This window comes from Carlito syrichta, unplaced genomic scaffold (genome assembly GCF_000164805.1).
Source record: "Carlito syrichta isolate Samal-C Ts95f unplaced genomic scaffold, Tarsius_syrichta-2.0.1 Scaffold288251, whole genome shotgun sequence".
NCBI classification, from domain to species: domain Eukaryota; kingdom Metazoa; phylum Chordata; class Mammalia; order Primates; family Tarsiidae; genus Carlito; species Carlito syrichta.
The window spans coordinates 57,619-81,117 of NW_007232347.1; the positions used below are offsets into that span (position 1 = coordinate 57,619).

Genomic DNA, 23,499 nt, shown 5'->3' on the forward strand with positions numbered 1-23,499 from the left:
TGCTGGCAGACGGGCGCCGGAGCCCGGTGGCGGCCCCTTCGCCATGTCCTCGGCCTGCGGCGCCGGCAGCCGCTTCCCCCTGCACCTGCTGGTTTGGAACAACGACTACCGGCAACTGGAGAAGGAGCTGCGGGGCCAGGTGAGGGCGGGGCGCGGCGGCTCGGTCCTCGGGGAGGACAGGGAGGGTCGGGGTCGTTAGCTCCCCGAGCCCGTTTCCAGGCCCCTGCCCCGGCCTCCTTCCACTTTGCGGCCGCGGGACAACAAGAGCAACGGGACGCGTATCTATCGCGAGGTTGCTGTGCTGCGCGCGGGCTTTCTGTTCAGGGTCTCGTAACCTTCTGAGAGCGCTGGGAAGTAGGCGCTGTCATTATTCCGCTGGATCGAGAAGGAAACGGAGGCCCTCGGAGGTTACGTACCTTGTGCGAGGCCGCCCGGTTAATCAATGCCGAGTCGGGATTTCGACTCAGGCGGGCTGGCTCCAGAGTGCACGGTCCTCACCATTATTAGGCTTCGCAGCCTCAAAGAGCGAAGAACAACACACGTTCCTTGTCGTAAGGAAGTTCAGGGTTGGTTCTGAAGTCCGGGTGCCAACTCGTCCTGCGACCTTGGGCAAGGCATTTGCCCTCTCTGGCCCAAGTTAGCTTATCTGTAGAACGAGGATATCGGTACTGATGTAGGCAAACCCAGATCTGGGTTGAGGTTCAGGACTCAATCAACATTTTAACATGTGCCCCAGGGAGGCTGATGTAAAGTTCTCAGCCTCCTTAAAATCTCTGCCTGTTCTAAAGCGCTTTGATTCTTTGTGTTTTATTTATTGCCATCTCTTTAAAGCGCGGTTCTCAGTTGGAGGCGATTTTACCCCCCAGAGGGCATTTGGCTATGGGTGGAGTCATCTCTCGTTGTTGTAAGTCGGGAAGTGGGTGCTACTGGTCGAGGTCAGGGATGCTGTTCAACATCCTGCAGTGCACAAGACAGCCCTCCCATGACAAAGAATTATCTAGCCCCCAAAGTCAATATTGTCTTGGTTTAGAAACCCTGCTTTGAAGGTATCCCAGCAATTCTGGGAGGCATTGGTGTCCTCAAGTTCCCAGTTAACAAACTTAGCAGTTAGGATAGGGAGCGGTAATTATCCCCTGAAAGCTGGCTGGTGTAATTGCTTTTGTTTGCTTCATCCATTTTCTCTAGTCTATTAAATACCTGGTTTTTGAATGGCTCAAAATTGACCCTGTAGTTGTCAAGACATTTATATAGCTAGCAAAACCTACCAAGGTCAACATCACTCCATTGGGTGAATGGTTGCTGCTAAGTGTGTGCATGCAACCTGCCATATTTATTTTAAACTGAACACCCATTTGAAGTCAAAAATTGCTCCCTTTTCATTTAAAAAAGAATTCCAGCTGAGCGTGATGGCTCAAGCCTGCAATCCCAGCACTTTGCTTTGCAGGGGCTGAGGCGAGAGGATTACCTGAGCCCGTGGGTTTAAGGCCAGCCTGGGCAACAGGGTGAGACCTGGTCTCTACAATAAATCAAAAAATTAGCCGGGCGTGGTAGCGCATGCCTGTAGTTCCAGCTACTTGGAAGGCTGAGATGGAAGGATCACCAGAGCCAAATTGGTCGACGCTGGGTTGGCCATGAGCACTCCAGCCTGGGCAACGGAGTGAGACTCCAACTCAAAAAAAAGAATTACAGGATAATTTTGTTAGAGTTGTTCTTAGATGACATGGCAACTATTTAAGAGTTAAGGACATATGACACATGCCCCAGACTGAATGATTCATCATTAGGCATTTCAGTACACCTGAAAATCCAATTCCCTTTCTTTTACAGGGCATGGCTCAGAAGAAATCTTCCACCATTTTGCACTTAGCGGTATCTGTAAGACTCAGAACACTCTAAAAACGACTAATTTTGGTTTTTAGGTATCTGTTTCTTTTTGCTTCTGTGGTTCTCTGTATGGTGGCTACCCAGCTTGCAAAATGTTGAGAGAGAATACAAAGAAAGTCACAGAATGAAAGAAAAAAAGAGTTTAAATGTTTGATAAGACAAGAACAAAGAAAGTCTTGGTTTATACTCTCAAGTGTGACATAGTTGTGTTATCTTTTTTTCTGCAAGCTGTGATAGAGCAGTCACTGAGAATTCTCTGTGCCTTTTACTTTGAAAAACATTTAGGACATTTGTGATTAGGGGGAGTATTATTTTGTATTAGTTTTTCCTGGAGTAAATTGGTGCTTACTGCCTTTGACTGCCAGGGAGATCAAGGAAGTGTATCTATTCTTGGTAATTATTTAATTTTGACTGTATTAGTTGTCACTGTGAATCAATTCATGGTATACCAGTTCCTTCTGGGGATGAGACAGTTGAAGTGTATTCATGAAGAACATCTTGACTGTTATGACCACATAATCCAATTTCAGTCCTGAAACTTGGCCACTGATGGGGTCCAGAAATGGATGGCATGGACGTGTGACCTGTGCAACTATATAGGGCCGCATGCTGGGAGGAAGGACTCTGAACTCAGAAGGGATCCATACTTGGTTTAATGTTCTGTTATCACCGTCTTGAAATTCCTTAGTTTTGGAATAAGGGACCTTGCATTTGTATTTTGCACTGGGCCCTGCAAATTATGTCACTGGTTCAGGTTCAAGAAGTTGATGATTGATGCAATTAAAATACTTGACAGGAAACATTTTGTTACTTTCATATTCACCTACATCCTCTGTTAATTATAAAACAGCTACCCACCTATGTGGCAAGAAGGCAGTTGGGTTTAATGGCCATCACTAATGCTGATTAAGTGGTGAGCTTGGGCATGTTACTTACCATTGCTGAATTGTTTCATCACCTGTAAAAATGAGAGAGTGACACTGAAAGCTCATTATTTTGCCAGGTGCCACACTAAAGTATATACTATATGCAGTCTTAGATTTAGTTCTCACACCTCAGAGGGTAGATATTTTTATGATTCTCATCTTGCAGATGAGGAAACCTTGGTAAAGTGAGACTCAGTTGAATGCAAAGCCAGTGGCTGAGGCAGGATTTGAATCCAGAAAATCAGACTGTGTTCAAATTCTGTATTCTTAACCTCTCTGCTACACTTCTTTCAGTAACACTGCTTCCACTTCAGGATTGTGGAGAATAAATGAGGAAGATAATGAATGAACCTTAAAATACAGGCACATATAAATGGGAGCAATACCATTTACCAGTAGCTGCTACTGTTATTATTATAATCATAACTTATAAACCTGAGAATTGAGATTATCTTACGTATGTTCTAGTTTTTCTACAAGGAACACATATTGGTTGTTTAGTTAAAAACAAAAATTTCCTACCACCCCAGCAATAATGCGGTCTGTTTCCCATAATGTTTTGTTGGTCAGTGAGCTTCTGCTGTCCATTCCCATTCCGTCCATCCCCTGAGTAATACTTGAAGCATGCACTCTGATAGCGGTAAGAATTCTGTTTTGTTCCAGGAACAGCAGCACAAAAAGAATCACATTTATCCAGATGAAGAGGATAAGCACATGTATTTGAGTGTGTGTGAGCTAGCCCCACTGTCTTTCTAATAGCTAGCGTTTGTGTAACTTTGCCAACTATGAGATTGTTTCAGACCATCGTTTGCTCAGCAGAAGCACTTAATTAAGCACTTAACCCATCAGCTCTTTAATGTTCAGTGGAGCCTTGAAGTTGGTTGCTGAAGTTGAAACGATTTGTATTCTGGTTATATCATTTGTAACTCTGCTAGAGAGGTCTATTAAACTCTTTTGGCCTTCTTACCAACACTAGGAAATGAATACTTAAGGAGACTCATGCAAAAGTGAGTCAGTGCACCTTAGGGTAGGGAAAACCCTGGGACTGAGTGAGGTAAGAGGTGACAGATGAGGCCTGACTCGAGAGCCAGCCCCCCATAAGGAGGCCAACAGGTGAAGCACAGTATCCAGGCAAGAGGAGGAAGACATTCTAGCCAGCATTCTAGCCAGCAGCAGTACCAGGAGCCTGACAGGGAACCACCCTGGGGTTCGCACTCCAACCTGGGGCAGGCCAGGGGAGGCCACTGGGCACACATTCAAATTGGTGCCCCTTGGCTGGAGGCCTGCAGTGAACCAGAGGCTGGACATCCAAGGAAAGCCTCAAGTCTGCTCCCAGTGTGCTCCCCCTTGACCATCAGGGACCCAGGTTCCCCTCAGGAAAACAGCCTCTGGATGCATTTTCCCACCTGATTTGGGGTGGGGGCCACAGCTGCAGAGGACCAGGGCTGCCTGGTCCTGAGAGAAGAGGAGTGTGAAGAGGAGTGAGGGTAGTTGATTCTATGGAAAGAAGGCCTCTTGCTGGAGGCCCCCTCCAGAGGTAACAGTAATAGTTTATGGAGCACTTACTGCGGGCTGCTAGTTACGGAGGCACCAAGGGTACCTAGGCTAGTGAGGAAGTTGAAAGGGGGCCCATTTGTCTGGCTCCACACCTTCCCTCAAAGCTCGGCTATTTGCTGCCTCCAGAGGATGGCAAGATAGTAAAGAAGGCTTCTAGGTAAGAAAAGTGAATGGGCTTATGTTAGCAAATAGGGAGGAGATGTGCAGAAATCTTGTTCCTTGCTTTCTTTTTTTTGAGTTGGAGTCTTACTCTGTCGCCCAGACTGAAGTGCAGTGGCCGCTCCCACCGCAGCCTCGACCTGCTGGGCTCCGGCGATCCTTCCGCCTCAGCCTTCCAAGTAGCCGGAATTACAGGCATGTGCTACCACGCCCGGCTGATTTTTTGATTTATTGTAGAGATGAGGTCTTGCTGCCCAGGCGGGTCTCAAACCTGTGGCTCAGGCAATCCACTCACCTCAGCCTCCCAAAGGCGCGGGATTACAGGCTGAGCCACCGAGCCCGGCTGTTCCTTGCTTTCTTTTGGGACACTCATCTTTAAAGGGAGTGGGCATTTTTATTTTGATACAGTTCATGGCTGAAGAAACTTCAGGAATAAACTTAAATGATTAGCTTTGGAAGTGAATTCCAGTTAAATTCTGAAAGCCCTTGCTCTCTGAACTAATACCATTAATTAAAGATGCTAAGCCTCACTATTAACTGTAATGAAATTTGAGAAAATCTCTCTTAGAAAGAAAGTGACAGCTTATATGAAACTACATAGTGTGGGCGTGTGATAATAAGAGCTCACTGTCTTCAGTGCTTATCGTGGTGTCAAGCATGGTGCTAAGTTACGACCTTTACCCTTGTAAGAACTGTAAGGTAGGTATTTTTTATTATTACTATTTTACAAGCAAGAAAATTGAAGCTCTGGAGAAATTAAGCAACTTGTCAAACAGTATATAGATGATAGATTAGTTTTATGTATTATGTATAAACACATACACATTGAATTTTTTCCAAATACATTTTTGAGACAGAGTTCCCTTATTCAGTCTACCTATTTAAAGTGTACTAGTCAATGGCTTTTAGTATATTTTCTGAGTTGTCCAACCACCACTTACCACTGTCCACAGTCCAGAACATTTTCATCACCCCTCAAAAAAACCCATATATCTAGCAGTCACTGCCCATTTCTTCCCAACCCCTTCAGCCCCAAGCAACCTACTAACCTACTTTCTGTTTCTATAGCTTTGCCTTTCTGGATATTTTTTGTTTTTGTTTTTGAGTTGGAGTTTCACTCCGTTGCCCAGACTGGAATGCAGTGGCCGCTCCTGGCCACCGCAACCTTGACCCACTGGGCTCCGGCGATCCTTCCAGCCTCAGCCTTCCGAGTAGCTGGAATTACAGGTGCACGCTACCACGCCCGGCTGATTTTTGATTTATTGTAGAGATGAGGTCTTGCCAAGTTGCCCAGGTGGGTCTCGAACCCGTGGGCTCAGGCAATCCACTCACCTCAGCCTCCCAAAGGCTCGGGATTACAGGCTGAGCCACCGAGCCCGGCTTGGACATTTTATATAAATGGAATCATAAGTAGCCTTTTCTGTCTGGCTCCTTTCATTTAACAGAGGTTCCTCCATGTTGTGGCATATGCCAATACTTCATTCCTTTCTAATGACTGAATCTATTCCATTGTATGGATATATTATATTTTGTTTATCTGTCAGTTGATAAACATTTGGGTTGTTTCTGCTTTTTGGCTACTGTGACTAAGACTATGCAGACTGGTTTATAAGTTTTTGTATGGAGTGTTTTTCTCTCTCTTGGGTATATAACTTGGAGAAGAGTTGCTGGGTCATATGGTCACTCTATGTTTAACACTTTGAGGAACTGCCAATTTTTTTAAAAGTGGCTGCACTATTTTGCATTCCTGGCAGTAGTGTATGAGGGTTCCAGTTTTTCCACATTCTTGACAACACTTGGTATTATGTGTCTTTTTGTTTGTAGCCCTCCTGGTGGGTATGAAGTGGTAGCTCACTGTGGTTTTGATTTGCATTTCCCTAATGATTAGTGAGTGATGAGCTTCTTTTCATGTGCTTATTGACCATTTGTATATCTCTGAAGAAATGTCTCTTCAGATCCTTTGCCAATTTTAAAACTGAGTTATTTGACTTTTTCTTATTGAGCCTTAAGTTCTTCATATATTCTGGATACTAGGTCATTAACAGCTTATAATTTACAAACATTTTCTCTCTTTCTGTAGGTTGTCTTTTTACTTTCTTCATGGTATCATTTGGATGCAAAAGTTTTTATTTTTTTAATTAATTAATTAATTATTTTTTTTTTGAGTTGGAGTCTTACTCTGTTGTCCAGACTGGAGTGCAGTGGCACGCTCCCGGCCACCTCAGCCTCAACCTGCTGGGCTCCAGTGATCCTTCTGCTTCAGCTTTCCAAGTAGATGGAACTACAGGCGTGTGCCACCATGCCCAGCTAATTTTTTTATTTATTGTAGAGATGAGGTCTCACCATGTTGCCCAGGCTGGTTGAACCCATGGCCTCAGGCAGTCCTCTCGCCTCCGCCTCCCAAAGTGCAGGGACTACAGGCGTGAGCCAATGCATCAGCAAGTTTTTAATTTTTATGAAGTCCAGTTTATCTGTATTTTCTTTTCCTTTTCCCTCCCTCCCTCTCTCCTTACTTTTTTCCTTCCTTGAGTCAGGGTCTCCCTTTGTCACCCAGGCTGGAGTGCAGTGGCACAATCATGGCTCACTGCAGCCCTGACATCCTGGGCTCAGGCAGTTTTTCCGCCTTAGCCTCCCAAGTAGCTGGGACACAGGCATGTGTTACTACAGCTGGCTAATTATTTTATTTTATTTTGTAGAGATGAGGTCTTGCTATATTGCCTAGGCTGGTCTTGAACTACTGGGCTCAAGCAATCCTCTCACCTCAGTTTCTCAGAGTGCTGGGATTATAGGTGTGAGCCACCACACTCAGCTGATTTTCTGTATTTTGTTCTGTCATTTATGTTGTTGGTATTGTATCTAAGAAGGCTTTCCTTAGCCTTAGGTCATGAAGATGTACACCTATGTTTTCTTCTGAGTTTTTAATCAATTTAGCTCTTAGATTTGGGTTTATGATCCATTTTTTAACCAGTTGCCATGTATGGTATATATGAAACTTGATGTTTTTACATGTGGATATCTAGTTATTCAAGCACCATTCGTTGAAAATCAATTGGTCATAAATGTGTGGGATTATTTCTGGACTCTAAATGGTATTCCATTGACTTATATGTCTATCCTTATGCCAGTACCACATTGCCTTGATTGCTGTAACTTTGTGTAGTAAGTTTTGAAATTGGCAAGCATGATTTCTCTTTTTATGATGGTTATTCTGGGCTTCTTGCATTTCCATATGAATTTAAGATCAGCTTGTCAATTTCTGCAAAAAGTCAGCTGAGATTTTCATAGGATTTGCATTAACTCTGTACCCCATACTATAAATCTGTATCTTTGTCGTCTTAGCAATACTGTTTTTTGAACCATGAGAATAGGATGGTTTTCAATTTATTTAGATATTCTTTACTTTCTTTCAACTATTCTTTATAGTTTTAAGAGTATAAGCTTTATACTTCTTTTGTTACGTTTATTCCTAAATGTTGGCTGGGTGAAGTGGCTCATTCCTGTAATCCCAGCACTTTGGGAGGCTGAAGTAGGAGGATTGCTTGAGGCCTGGAGTTCAAGACCAGCCTGGGCAGCATAGCAAGACCCCGTCTCTACAAAAACAAAACAAAACAAATTAACCAGTCATGGTGGCTTGTGTCAGTAGTCCCAATTACTCAAGAGGTTGAGGTGGGAAGACCGCTTAAACTCAGGAGGTTGAGGCTGCAGCGAGCCATTATTGCACCATTCCATTCCACCCTGAGCAACAGAAAGAGATTCTGTCATTTAAAAAAAAAAAAAGTTTTATTCCTTTTTTGGTTTTGAAACTTTAGTGAGGAAAAAAATATACTTTCGAGCTCAAGAACACTGTGTGTTTGGCGCGTCACTGGGTCAAGGATTGGAGATGTGCATGGCAGGATGAGCAGACAGAATTCAAAATTTACATCAAAGATGCATAGGGTCACAAAGTGAAAAACCGGTGCCTGGCAGGATCAGCTCTGTTTCCTCATCCGTCAGCAGCATGCTGGGGATCTCCGTTAGATGGGAAAAACATCCGGCCTCCAGGCACTGCAGCATGCCCTCGAACGTGTCCACTCCAGCAGCACATGGTCGGTGCATCTTCCTCCAAAACTCCTCCTCCTGCTCATCCCTCTGAACTGACCCCCTTGGGCACCTCGAGCAGGTGCAAAATGCCCGCTGCCTCCAGGAATGCTGCCCACTCCACTTTGGGCATCACACACTGATGGGGGAAGCCACGGGGCCCCATCCCACACACATACAAACTCAGCAGACACTGGGAGAGCAGTTTCCTGCCGCCGTCTGGGCTCTCGCCAGTCCAGACCTGCAAGGAGGCTGCCTCCTCCGCGCTTCACTTCCAGGGCCAGTTTTACTTTTTGTTGCTGCTTCGTGTTTTGAGGTGGGGTCTCGCTCTGCCCTCTAGGTTGTAGTGCACTGTCATCATCGTGACTCACCCGCAGCCTCTATTTCCTGGGGATCAGGCCGCCTCAGCCTCTGGAGTAGCTTGGACTACAGGCATGCACCACCATGCCTAGCTAAGTTTTTTATTTTTTGTGGAGACAAGGTCTCACTATGTTGCCCAGGCTGGTCTCCAATTCTTGGGTTCAAGCGATCCTCCAGCCTTGGCCTCCCAAAATGCTGGGAATGTAGATGTGAGCTGCTGCACCTAGCCGTGTTTTATTCTTTTTGATGCTATTATAAATGGAATTGTTTTCTTAAATTCATTTTTGAGTTGTTCTTTGCAAGTATATAGAAATACAATAAATTTTATCTGTTGAGATGACTGTGTTTGTGGTTTTTTTTTTTGAATTGTAGTCTCACTTTTGTCACGGCCACTGCAGCCTCAACCTGCTGGGCTCAGGCGATCCTTCCGCCTCAGCCTTCCAAGTAGCTGGAACTACAGATGCACGCCACCATGCCTGGCTAGTTTTTGTGATTTATTGTAGAGATGACGTCTCACCAAGTTGCCCAGCCTGGTTCGAACCCCCAGGCTCAGGCAATCCTCTTGCCTTGGCCTCCCAAAGTGCTGGAATTACAGGCTGAATCACCATGCCTGACCTGTGTTTTTTTTAACCTGTTGATATGGTGTTAAGCTTATTGATTATCAGATGTTAAACCACTCTTGCATTTGTAGGATAAATCTCACTTGGTCATAGTGTATAATAACCCTTCTTATACATTGCTGAATTTAGTTTGCTAATATATTGTTGAGGAGTTTTTGCATCTGTATTCATAAGAGATAATAGTCCTTTGATGCATTTGACATCAGTATAATAGTGGGCTCATCCAATGAGTTGAAAAAATTTCCTTCTGTTTCTTGGAAGAGTTTGTGAAAAGTTGGTATTAATTCTTCTTTAAATGTTTGATAGAAGCCAGGCTTGGTGGCTCAGCCTGTAATCCCACTGCTTTGGGAGGCTGAGGTGAGTGGATTGCCTGAGCCCGCGGGTTCAAGACCCGCCTGGGCAACTTGGTGAGACCTCATCTCTACAATAAATCAAAAAATCAGCCGGGCGTGGTAGCACACTCCTGTAGTTCCAGCTACTTGGAAGGCTGAGGCGGAAAGATCGCCGGAGCCCAGCAGGTAGAGGCTGCGGTGGCCGGGAGCGGCCACTGCACTCCAGTCTGGGTGTCAGAGTGAGACTCCAACTCAAAAAAAATAAAAATAAAAATGAAAATAATAAATGTTTGATAGAATTAATCAGTCTGTTGTTTTGGGTGGGGGATTTAAAAATTATTGCTTCTATCTTTTTACTTGTTTTAAATTTATTCAGATTTTCTATTTCTTGAGTCAGTTTTGCTCGATTGTTTCTCTAAGAATTTGTCTTTTTCATCTCAGTTGTCTAATTTGTTGGCATACCATTGTTCTTAGTCTTTTTAATAATCCTCTTTATTTCTGTAGAGTTGTTAATAATATCCCATCTTTCATTCTAGATTTTAGTAACTTAAGTCTTCTCTCTTTTTTTCATTCCAGATTTTAGTAACTTGTGTCATCTTTTTTATCCCCCCCCCCAGTCATTCTAGCTAAATGTTTGTCAATTTTGTTGGCATTTTCCAAGAACCCACTTTTGGTTTTGTTGATTTTTCTCTGTTGTTTTCTATTCTCTATTTCACTCATTTTCCCTCTGATCTTTATTCATGCATTATTTTAAAATCACACTGTCACTATAATATATTACGAGATTCCCCCCCTTCCTCTGCCCCCTCCCTCAAGTGAGAAAGAGGCACAGGAAGCTCTGAAGAGTTATAATTAGCTGTGAAAAGTGCACTACTCTATGACTTATCCATACCTTTTCCCCTGTGGTTCAAAACAGAAAAAAGTTAACAACTCAAGTGTTTTTGGCTTTTATTTTGTACCCAATATCTAATGGTTTCCCAGGAGCTTGAATGTCAGTCCTTAGTCTGAGATGTTAGTTTTGTTCTGGGGTATGAATTGTAATAAGTAGAATTTCCCCTTTCACGTAATACATACTGTTCAGCACCTCCTATGTGGCAGGCAGTTTGCTAAACTTAGCACTTTCATTTAAATTGAGTTCGTTCTGTAAGAAAATACTTGGTTTATATAATAGACATGTAGGAAGATAATTAGTTTGCTAATTATTTCTTTCCTGCTAAACTTCAGCTAAATTCATAGTTCATAAGTTCATAGCCTTGTTACCTTTAAGAAAACAAAGACTTAAAGCAAGTTAGATACTAGGGTGGCAGAAGCTAGGAAATATAAGTCTTGGGCCCTCCTCTTTGGAATTCTCCATCTCTTTGGTGTGATGGACAAGTCATACACTTGGGAAAAAGTCAGGGAATCATAGGAGGTGATGTAGCCCATGTGCCAGGAAATATAATGGTATTTTGGTATCCGGAGGAACACAGAGGCCTGGAATTGGTCCAGGAGCACTCGTGTTCAGCTAGCCAGGTGCCTTCACCACTTCTATTACTCATCAATAACAGTTTCTTATCTCCAGTATCACAGCCATGCCCTACTCTTAGCAAAACGAGATTTGATAGCTGCTGGACTGCAGTTGTTTACCCACAACCTGGCTTTACCTTCCTAAGTGGCATGCTCTGTGTGTCTTCAGAGACAGCAGGTAGTGCCTGGGCAATACCTGACATCTCAAATCAGGATAAAGCACATTTTCTTTCTTTTTTATTATAAGCATGTGGGGTTCAATTCAGTAATAGGTCTACAAACGTTGATTGTGCAGGTATCCTTGTTGATGAGGTGTGCCCCTTCTTTCCCTGGCAGTTTCCCTCAACTGCCAGTCCCACTCCCCCTCCTCGGCAGTTTCCCACTACTGCCAATCCCTTTCTTATAGAATTATGATAATTGTTCAAGGTCCGTGTATGAGTGAGAACATGTGGTACTCTGTTCTTTGTTTCTATGATAGATCACTGAGTATGATTGATGCTAAATCCATCCAAGTTGCTGCAAAGTCCACGTGTGTCCTTCTTTATGGTTGTATAATATTCCATTGTGTATATGTACCACATTTTTTAGGATAAAGCATATCTTATAAGAAGTATGGCTTTAAAAATGTTTTTGTATTTCAAAAGTTGCATGGGAGTTTGTTCTGTCTTTGGAAGAACTTTCAGAGCCATGCTTTGAAGGCAGTGCCCAGGTGCTGAGATTTAGCTCAAGCCAGAGAATGTACTGCATGGCTCTGTAGACCCAGCAAGGTGCTGAGAGGAGGGCCAGAGGGACAGGACAGGAATGAAGAGATAAACCGTGTGCACATCTAGCAAAAGGAAGAAAATCTTCAAGGGGATGGACTAACGTGACGCACGTGTTCACGTGTTTTCTTCATAAACATATCTACATGCACGCCTGGCAGTTGATGCTCCTTGACTGGAAGACCAGCAGCTGCTGCTGGGTTTTATGTGCTATATCCGGGCACTTGGAACCCAGTACACTACGATGAGACTGGTGTTTTTTGGGAATCCAGCTAGAGAATGTAGTTTTATTCTGACCCAAATTGTCTTCTGTACTTTCAGTTTTGGTTAAACTCCTGCCCTTCTTGTGCCAGACTTGAACGCTGATATGTACTTGAAAAATCCTCCATGTTCTGTTTTACAGGGTGTTTGCGTTTCATGAAGGCTCCTGACCTTGTTGAGACTTAATTTGAATACTATTGAGAGCTTAAAGTTGATGATCTGGGGCCTACTGTCAAAAATTATTTATTAGGCACTCAACTTTATAGAAAAAAGAACTCAATAATTATCTTTATATATGGTCCCCAAATTCATATTTCAACGGTGCCCCAATGCAAATATACCTTTTCATATATGTTGCTGTAATTAATGTATAAATACTGTCTTCTTTCTTGTTTGCTTGCTTTCTTGTTTTCTTTCTCTTTCTTGTCTCACTCTGTTGCCCAGGGCTGGAGTGCAGCACCCCAGTGTCGACCTGCTGGTCTCCGGCAGTCCTTCTGCCTCAGCCTTCCAAGTAGCTGGAACTACAGGCGTGCTACTACACCTGGCTAGTTTTTGATTTATTGTAGAGACGAGGTCTCACTAAGTTGCTTGGGCTGAGGCAATCCACTTGACTTGGCCTCTCAAAATGCTGGGATTATAGGCAGAGCCACCGAGCTCGGCCTCTTTTTTTTTTTTTAATGGGTCAGGGTCTCACTCTGTTGCCCGGGCTGGAGTGCAGTGGCATGATCACAACTGGCCGAAGGCTAAACCTCCTGGGCTCTAGTGATCCTCCTGCCTCAGCCTCCCACATAGCTGGAACAACAGGTGCATGCCTCCACACCCAGCTAAGTTTTTTACTTTTCGTAGAAAGAGATCTCTCTATGTTGCCTAGGCTAGTCTTGAACTCCTGGGCTCACGCAGTCCTCTCGCCTTGGCCTCCCAAAGTGCTGGGATTATGGTTGTGAGCTACTGTGCCTGGCCTTGTTTTTTGTTTTTTTATTTAATATATCTCTCAAACACATATCCAATTATATAAATGCCAGTGTTTATTTCACAGAATGTGGAGGCCCTGGATCCACGAGGCCGAACGTTATTGCATCTGGCTGTTTCTTTGGGACATTTGGAATCTGCTCGAGTCTTGCTCCGACATAAAGCAGATGTGACAAAAGAAAATCTCCAGGGATGGACAGGCAAGTGTGCTTTTAAAATAATTTAACTACATCATTCATTTTTCTTTATCTTTATTTCTTTTTTTGGAGAAAGCAGGATTTATTGAGAGGACAGAAAAGCTCCCACAGTGAGAGGGGACCCGAAGGGGTTGCCTGCTTTATCTTTCTGAATAAAGGCCAGCCTCAGTCATAATTTTCCTCAGAATCATCTCTTTCTTTAAGTCTCTTCCTCTCTTGGGTCTAGGGGCTGGGACGAGGAAATAAGACCCAGGGATGATGTTGGCTGATCTGCAACACAGTGACCTGAATTGTGTTCTGGGCCAGAAGCCCTCAGTAGAGAGCGACTCCTCCTCCAGAAACAGCTCCTGGTGCAAACTTCTTCCACCATCCTTGAGCATGGAGGCTGGTTTTCTCTTGAGGAATATGGTGGCAACTCTGGTGGATCCATCAGGATAGGCAAAAAATCAGAAAGAATTTATGACTAAAAGTAGCTTCTTTCAGTGAAATCCTGGCATCTCACTTTTTTGCAAGCTCTCTTACTATTGGACAGAGTAATTCTGTGTTGACAGAACAAGGATATTCATAAGCAAAGCCCTGTCTACCAGGTTGACATGTAACCACAGTTATATGATTGTACAGTTAAAAATCAGGATTTCAGAACCAGTAGTAAGAATAGGGGTGTTGAGGGGTGGGGAGGTTTGATCAAGATGCTAAGAGTGCTCTGTTTCTTTTTTTATTCAGTTAAGAGTGGCAATCAGAAGTCATGATCATAAACAACAAGGTTGGGCTTCAGCCTCTCTCCCTCTTTGAAGAAAAGATTGCTCTTTGAGTGATATAAATACTTGCTTAAACTGGCTTTGGAATTGTTCAGAAAGTATAGACTACTTGGTGACCAAAATCGCCCGTTGTTTTTCAGTTTTACATGAGGCTGTAAGCACTGGCGATCCTGAGATGGTGTACACAGTTCTTCAGCATCGAGACTACCACAACACGTCCATGGCCCTTGAGGGGGTTCCTGAGCTGCTACAAAAAATTCTCGAGGTATCTGTAAAAATGTGGCTGTGTCATGATTTGAGCTGAATGCTGGTATAATGACTGGAGATACAGTTTGACATCCGGTATGCCTCCCTAAAGAGTTTTATGAATAGTGAGTACGAGATAGTTGAGTACTAACTAGCACTATGCCTTGACTTTCCAACTTGATGAAGTATGGGTCTTTCACAAATTATGTTTCTAGGTCACTAGGCTTACCTTTTAAATGCTGTTTAAAAATTACATCTTAAGGAAAATGGACATCAAACAATTTGTCCAGATGCCTGCTTTCTTAAAAGGAACATCCTGCATCTTTAAGTATCAGTTACCAGACAGGGATTTTTTAGGGCCTGTTGAGGCTCAGGGGTCTGTGTGCAACATCTTCTTGTTAACCATGTCGATTCTAGCTATTAGTATTTTGAGAATTTTAATTTGTTGACTTAATGTATTTGGTTGAAAAAATTTAAATAGCTCTATTGAGAAAAGGAACAACTTTATAAATAAGACGATTTTGTTCATTACCTGAGCAGTCTTTTTTTGTTGTTGTTTTTTGAGTTGGAATCTCACTCAGTTGCCCAGGCTGGAGTGCAGTGGCACGCTCACAGCCACCCCAGCGTCAACCTGCTGGGCTCCACCAATCCTTCCGCCTCAGCCTTCCAAGGAGCTGGAACTATAGGAGTGCTACCACACCTGGCTAGTTTTTTAAATTTTATTGTAGAGACGAGGGCTCACCATGTTGCCCAGGCTGGTCTTGAACCCGGGGGCTCAGGCAGTCCTCTCGTCTCGGCCTCCCAAAGTGCTGGGATTACAGGCTGAGACACCCATCCTGGCCTTCCTGAGCAGTCTTTAAAAAAGATTTCAACAGCACTTAAGCTAAATATTGCTTAAGGTAGCCATTTCCCAATATTACAATGAAGTCTCCCATGAAATATAAAATAGTTGTATTCATTGTAAATGTGTTTTTATGAGTATATAGCAGTCACATGGACGTATCATTTTCTTATTTAATTTACTGCAGGAGGAACTAAAAACTTCATGTGCTCATTACATAAAGCACAAAATGACTTATTTAACATGGGGCCGCCTTTCATTTAAAAAATTCAGTGTAAAGGATTTTCTTTTTTTACCCATATTGGTACACAGCAATGGACTACATTGAATAGTATTCTCTGCTTGCAGTTAGAGATAGCCCATAGATGACCTGTGTACTTCGTGGCACTAGAGGCTGTTGTTGACATCTTGTCTATCCATGGTATCATATGCTAGCCTTTCTTATCAGCTGCCTCTCAGAGATTGTCTTTGGAATCCTGACAAGTTTTATTTCAGAATAAGGCTTGACCTTCCTGCCCTGTGCTTCTATAAAAGCCATGGCAAAACCTTGGGGCCATGAGAGAATGGGAAATCTTCTGGAATTTCTAGTGTTTCTCTCCTGTGATATAACAGTTGGATTTCTTAATCATCAAGAACCTTCTATAAGAATTTGCGGTAGGTTAGAAAATCATCTTAAACAGGGCTGTTCTGCTCTGTGTAAACTTCGGAAAGCCAAATTCTACAAGCTAAAGAGGAAAGTGGGGCATGGTTTCTGTTAACTGGAGGGAAAATCGACTTTCTGGGGAAGTGATGTCTGGCAGCCTCTTGCAGTTTCACAGAGTAGTCGATAAATATGAGCCTTTACAGTCAAGTTCCCTGTAAGATAGATGGAATTGACATTCCCTTCTCTTTCTTAGAATAGACTGCTTCCCACATTGCTTGGCAGTACTTAAGCTACCTTCCCTGACTCATCTTTCTGTTACTGTTAAGAACCTGATTGGACCCCCAGATCAGGTTTGGCTTTGGTTCCCCTCCAATCTTGTTGCTTTCTGTTAACTTTTTAAACTGTCTAGACGTAATTTATATCAAGGTTAAAAAGCAGCTTGAATATACAATAAATAACAGGCTTACAATTTATTTTTCTTATTTTTTTCTGTTTTCCCTGAACTAAATAGAACTCTATTAGCCCTTACTATGTTCATGTTTCATTAATAGTGCCAACGGTAATCTATTTTAAACCTTTGTCTGCCCTTTAGGCTCCGGATTTCTATGTGCAGATGAAATGGGAATTTACCAGCTGGGGTGAGTGACTGTAGGCTTGTAATTTGCTTCTGTTTCCAAATTTACTTAGCCTAAATGTAGCCTTTACTTTTAAATTTTTAAATTTTATTTTCAGTTGGAGTCTCACTCGGTCACTCTGACTGGAGTGCAGTGGCATGCTCATTGCCACCACAGCCTCAACCTGTTGGGTGGGTCAGGCGATCCTTCTGCCTCAGTCTTCTAAGTAGCTGGAACTACAGGCACATGCCACCATGGTTGGCTAATTTTCTGATTTATTGTAGAGACGAGGTCTCACCAAGTTGCCCAGGGTAGTCTCAAACCCCTAGGCTCAGGTACTCCTCCTCCCAAAGTGCTGGGATTACAGGCATGAGCCACTGTGCCCTGCGAATGTAGCCTTTATAAAAGTTATATGCATTAAAAAAAAAACCCCAGGAAATGCATAGTGAAGAATAAGGAAAAGCAATCACCCATAGTCCCAGCTAAAACCAACTATTGTTAGTTAATGCTTTGGGTGTTTTTCTTCCAGTCTTTCCCCCCATGCAGAGGATTCACCCCCTTCTGCATCTATAAATATAGTATATAGATAGTTTTGATATCTGCTTTCATGTTTTCTTCTTTTGTTGCTTATAGTTGACATTCATATTATTTGTTTTTTAAATGTCACTTTAAATTGTTAAAATTTTAGTAAGTAGATTTACAAATAATTTACTCATTTCCTTATGTGGTTTAGCTTGATTCTTTTAAACTTATTATTTTAAAAAAGATGTGGTGACTATTGGAATATTTTGTTTTCTACAAAATGGCTGTATTTCTCCAAAGTATTATGTAAGGCAATTGACTGACAGTATATTTACATAGAATTCTACTTGTATTTTTTGTAGATCAATTAATGATAATTCCTAACTCCTAGGGTTTCAGCCATTTCCATTTCTGGACTTCCCTTTCATGCAATAAAACACATGAATGAAGTAAAAGAAGAGTATTTCAGATTGTTCTGAGAAGTTAAAGAGTTCATTTCTAATGCAGATAATTGCTCTAAGTTTAGGTTTTGTTAAAAAGTGACATATTTTAGACATTTGATATCACAGAATAGTGATATTCTGTGTGGTGGATACAACAATATGGTAGACTGCAGACATACGGCCAGAATAGCACATGTAGATAAAAGACCAGATGAACAGCCTCCATAGCTGTGGTGGGGGTCAATGAATGATGCTCATTTGGGGGTCAAGAATACTCTTGGGAAATGTATTTAGAGTTTCCTCTGATGAATGGAACAGAGGTCCACTTTTTAAAGAGTGATTTCTGTGTGGTAAGTGTGGGAGCCACGATATCCAATTCTGTTTGCACTCACCTTCTTGCCAATTCCCATCCTCTTATTAAAGTCAGAATCCTGATTTCCTGGCCTGGGCATTCTGCTTGGCCCTTGAGCTTTTTTCAATAGTACACTTCTCTCCTCCAGTGCCCTTGGTTTCCAGAATATGCCCGAATGATGTCTGTCGCATCTGGAAAAGCGGTGCCAAACTGCGTGTTGATATCACATTGCTGGGATTTGAAAACATGAGTTGGATACGAGGGAGGCGTAGTTTTATATTTAAGGGAGAAGGTGAGTGATTCCATTGTAGTAATCATGGCTCAAGCTAAATTACAGAGCAATTTTTAATTACCAAAGTGCATTCACATTCATGTGCCTTTTCTGTCTGATCTTTTCTGGGGTATTTTTTTTGGTTATTCATATTAATTATTCAGTTCTCCATCCCTTCTTAGTTCTTGTCTGGCTAGTTCTCCTATGTGTCCTTTACCAGTCCCCCCCCATTACCCTTATGACATGTGTCTGTCTCACTTTCCTGAACTTTTGAACACAGGCCTTCTGTTGTATATCTGTCTATTCCCTTCATAATCAGGCATGTTTCTCTTAATGGAGGGTGGGGACTGACATTGGTCACCCCATGTTGTGGATACATAGTTTATATTAATTCTGTAATAATGTATTTTATGAAGGACATGGATGAACTATGTTGCTGATAAAGAATGCAAATTATTTAAAAATTCTGCCTCTTTGGGGAAGATGACTCAGAGCGTCTTATGTGTTCTGGAAAGCTGGCCAGACCATATCTGTGCAGCAAGGCAACCAATAATCAGTAAACTTGACACCTTATCAGATGGCATCTGGGAGGAAAAATGTGAGAGATGATGCATTTCAACATATGAGGCTGCCTTGTTTTTGCATTTTCCTTGTTTTGCGCTGAGTTATGCCCTTGTTTCCATTAACAGACAACAGGGCAGAACTGACGGAAGTCAACCATGACGACAAAGTGGTCACCACTGAACATTTTGACCTTTCCCAAGAGATGGAGCGCCTCACTCTAGACTTGATGAAGCCAAAAAACAGGGAAGTTGAGAGACGGCTCACAAGCCCAGTCATTAACACCAGCCTTGATACTAAAAATGTTGCTTTTGAAAGGTATGAATTTAGACTGAATTTTAATGTCTAATCCCTGTGCTGCCATCTTTAGTGACATGTATGTATTAATAAAATGGACTTAGATTTTTCTAATGTGACATAATAAACATTAGTGGATTTTCAGATTGATCTCTAACCAAATAGAAATTGCAGCTGACGCTTATCATTCTCTATCATTTTTAAAGCACATTGGTTAAATCTTCGAGAAATGTCTTCATCTTCTTTTATGGGCCCTTTCTAGTGGATTTTACTTGAATCTTATTTTTGTTTTGATATTTGTGGATCTACAACCTCCCTAGTCCCAAATCATGGCTTTGAGTTTCTGGAGGCTAGAATTGACTCAGTATTGAATTTGGTTGTAGTCAGTCAAACTCCCACTTACTAAACAGTTAAATGCGGTTCTTTTTCCTTCCTGTATGATCTAATAGTTTAGAGCAAGTGTCTGGAGGGGGTTCCATTCAGAAAGGTCTGTGCCTTGATTAATCCAGATGAGAACACTGTCACTGGTCATCCACCTCTGGGTCATGCAGAGGGCATGGAGGGCCTTCGAGTGAAAGGGAAGTAGTGGCTATCAAGGCTGTCTGTCTGAGTGTTTCTCCAGGAGAGCACACGGGCCTGAGGGAGACCACAAGAGCCCTTGTGGTATTTGCCTAGGATATCACATCCAGTTCTCTCAATCAAAGTAGCATAACCTGAGCTAAATGAACACAGTTATTTTGGACTTAGGCCTTCTTTTATCTTAATGAATATACTAACTGTTCTTTCATTTTATTTTCTTCTTTGTTCTCAATATGAAATTGAGTAACAAAAGGGAAAGATTTCTGCGTAGTGAAACACACAACTTTTAAAATACCCTTTTCTTCTAGTTTAGATCGAGCTGTGCAGTTAGGGTATTTGTTTGTAGCAGAAGAAAAACCTGGGTGTGATGTCCAGGTGCTGCTGCTGCTTGGGTAAGAACATGGCATCCCCTGAGGGGCAGGGTCAGTCCTCTTGCCAGCCTCCTCACATAGGCCCTGGCCAGTTGACAATATCTTTCAGGGACAGGGAAGTTTAAAGACCTAGCGGCTTTATCTGGAAGGGTCTTGGAAAGACATCTCCAGGCTTCAGCATTGCCTCCACAGACAAGGAGGGCATCTTCAGCTTATCACTCTGTTTGTGATGCTGGAAGGTTGAGGAGGCTGCCCTCACCACCACTGCCCCTCCATAGAGGTGAGAGGTGGAGGAACTGGGCACCATCAGCAGTACTACTGCATACCTGTGTGGCTTTGGGCAAGTGGCCTCATCTCTCTAGTGTTCTGTTTCATTAACTGAAAGAAATAAAGGAGTGAATCTGGAGGTGAAGTCTCCAAAGTCCATGATGCCAAGGTGTCTTGAGAAGAGACATTGTTCCTTGTGTAGTTCAGCAGCAGAGTTGCTAGAGTCATTGTTTGCTTAAGTCTAATTTATGAAGAGAGTGTGATGATAACTGACTGTTTCCCCACTGAGCATAGATAAGAAATGGTAGCACATTCTATTTATACAGAGGACTAAGGCATGTTCTGTATTGGTATGGTCACAGGATTTTCAAACTGCTCAAGCTGACTTTCCTTTTGCAACTGACAGTGTGTTACTGAGAGAAAATTTCTGAAAGACAGCTTCTTTTTCTGTGGTGCTCAGAATTGAATGTGTGATCAGTGAGCTTGTCATGTATCAGACAAGGATTTGAGCCACTCATGTGAGATTTGCTAGCACAGAAAGCATACGTATCTACTTTTAAATGGAGGTATGAGGATGCATTTGGTTGTATTTAGAAGGCGTGGCTCTCCCATTTTGTAATAGTCACTCTTGTCCATTTCTTACTTTTTGCAAATTAATATCCTCCCCTGGTGAATTTTTGGCCTGCAGCATATACTTTCTGGTTTGGATTTTTCTCTTCGCCCAAAGATTGTGCTCTTCCCATCTCAAACAAGACATTCCCTGCCACCTTCAGAGTCATTCTGCAAATCATGTATCAGCTGCCAAGGCACAGTGTCTGCTCAGTGGCCTATGGTATGGTAGTCTCAGTGGAGACAGACAGAGGTGAAAATGGCAGAAGAGGGAAGGCGGGTGTTCTGTAATCTTCAGCATGCAAAGTCAATCAAGGGCCACAGAGTCATTAGGGTCTTGGTTTTAAGACAGAATATAGATTCTGAGTATAACTACACTACTGGTAGAGCGTGGAGATGCAAAGGGCAGCAGAAGGTAGAATCATTGATAGGGCAGATGCAGCTGAGTGAGGAGCTTGGTGGTTCCTCTGGACAAAAGTGCAGCTCCGTCTTCCCAGCACACACACAGCATGAGGTGGAGCAGATGTAGTCCTCCTTTGGTCCCTCAGAAAACACTGCCAGAAAACAGTGAATTCCTGTGCCAAGATATCAGTGACTTAAGTGAATGAGGATTGAATGAAAAGGAGTATCTTGATTTTCCAGTATTAATGATAAAAGGGGATTATACTTTACTAAAAATCAGTTGAGTGCGTGCCCTCGCCCCTAGTCCCTGTGACTGTTATTTTGTTTCTGAAGTGAAAGGGGAAGATAGCTAGCATTTGGTGTAATCCATTTAGGATTCCTTTCTTTCCTTCCATAGGTCATGTTACACTAATCGTAGACAGCTAGTAGGAACGCAAATGCTCTGGTCCCTTCTTCTCCTGTGGGCTAAAATGCACACATAAACTCATTATACCCCATCTGGACTAATTTCATTGACCAAATTCCATTAGAAGAAAAGCAAACTGGAAACACAAAATGCAAATTACCACATATGTTCTTCACATCTAGCTGACCTGCTGCTGTTCCCTGATCTTCCTGCATGATATCCTACTTCGCTCTGCGTCAGAGCAGAAAGCAAGCTGTAGCCCTACCCAGGGCCAAGGGGAGCTAGGATGTGATGTCCTAGACAAAGGACAGGACTGGTCAGGAGTCACCTGTGAGAGGCAGCATTTCCTGGGGCAAGCTGCTTTGGAAAATAATTGGAGTCTCTTGACTACTCTTGAGTCCTAAATACTTTTTCTTCCAGGAGTATGTTGAATTGAATAACTAGGTTTTGGGGCACACTACCAACACTGCAGCTACCACTAGAATGCTGAGCTACTTTAAAGCAGCTCCACAGAGCTGGAATCAACAGTCGGGCTTTTCACATCCTTTCCCCCGATGCACCAGACCTGATCAAATGTGTGGCTCACAGCCCATTCTGCAGGCTTAATGGCTCTCCAAGCAGCTCACCACAGTGTCAAGTTCCTGGCCCACCTGCTCCTGCTCTTCTGAGGACATGATGATCTGTGCCTCATTTATTCTAAGAATTCCTCGGTTGAGAGATGGCTGCTTGTGGAGATAGAGCTTCTGATGTCCATGCCCACAGTTCACATGACCCAGATGTGTACTCTGCCCCAGAGAGCACCTTGTGGCGAGCCCTTGGATGCTGGTCATCTTCAGTTCTTTTGGACAGCTGTCCAATAAATATCATCACCTTTGTCCCCTATGCTGGTTGCTTTTGTAAAGAAACCCCGAATGGAGGCTTTCTCTGCGTGGGGTGAGGCAAATTTATTAATAGCTGTGGGAGGCGGGTGGGGGACGCCTAAGCTATCTGCCATTGATAGCATCCTTTTGTGGACAATAGGACCATAATTTCCAAGTGTCCTTCACTAAGTTAAGCTGGGGGATAAAGCTATAAAGGCTGCAGGGATAAATCTGAATGGCATATTGTACATGTAGAAATTTGTGGTGTTCACTTTTTATCAGAACTAAATCCGGATTCTGGGGCTGGAGGACAGATAAAGCAGAAGTTGTTAATGGTTACGAAGCAAAGGTAAAAGGAAACTCTTAAAATAAGATTTAATATAGCTATTTAGCTTCTATGCAAATGAGGAATCTGTTCTGATTTTTTCATGCATCTGTGCCATGAAGATGCTCTGGGGAATAAGTACTGTCTAATGTGTCTCTCATTTGGATTTTTTATCTCATCTTATTTGACTTTCAGAAAATGGGATAGCATATCCCAAGGAGGTCTCTAGCTATGCCAATGAGAAACACTGTTGTAGAGAAATGAGTACAGGTGCCAGTTGTCCTGGTAGAAATGACAAGCTAGTCATTCCTTTAATTCTTTAAGATAGAAAGAGAGAGAGAGAGAGAGAGAGAGAGAAAGGGTTTGACTTGCTGTGCTTGTTCAAATATCATATAGTAGTTTTTGAGTCTCAGTGTTTAAAATCAGCTTAATTGTAACCAGTAGGCTCACAGCCCGTTTACATGACATCAGTGAGCTTCAAACATAGTTGTAATAGTGGAGACACTATCTCTCCAGTCATCTG

The 23,499-nt window shown here is 42.7% G+C and overlaps 1 protein-coding gene across 1 annotated transcript in view; it reads left to right on the top strand.

Annotated features, from left to right (window-relative positions):
• The window catches only part of ANKRD13A (ankyrin repeat domain 13A), a 40,458-nt gene that overhangs the window by 2,801 nt on the left and 14,158 nt on the right, over positions 1–23,499 (top strand). Inside the window, exons 2-8 of the mRNA XM_008053537.2 lie at positions 10–139; positions 13,480–13,612; positions 14,508–14,632; positions 16,690–16,735; positions 18,177–18,320; positions 18,989–19,178; positions 22,934–23,000. Of these exons, the coding sequence (XP_008051728.1) occupies positions 44–139; positions 13,480–13,612; positions 14,508–14,632; positions 16,690–16,735; positions 18,177–18,320; positions 18,989–19,178; positions 22,934–23,000 (801 nt within the window). The 5' untranslated portion in view covers positions 10–43. The remainder of the gene's footprint in view (positions 1–9; positions 140–13,479; positions 13,613–14,507; positions 14,633–16,689; positions 16,736–18,176; positions 18,321–18,988; positions 19,179–22,933; positions 23,001–23,499) is intronic.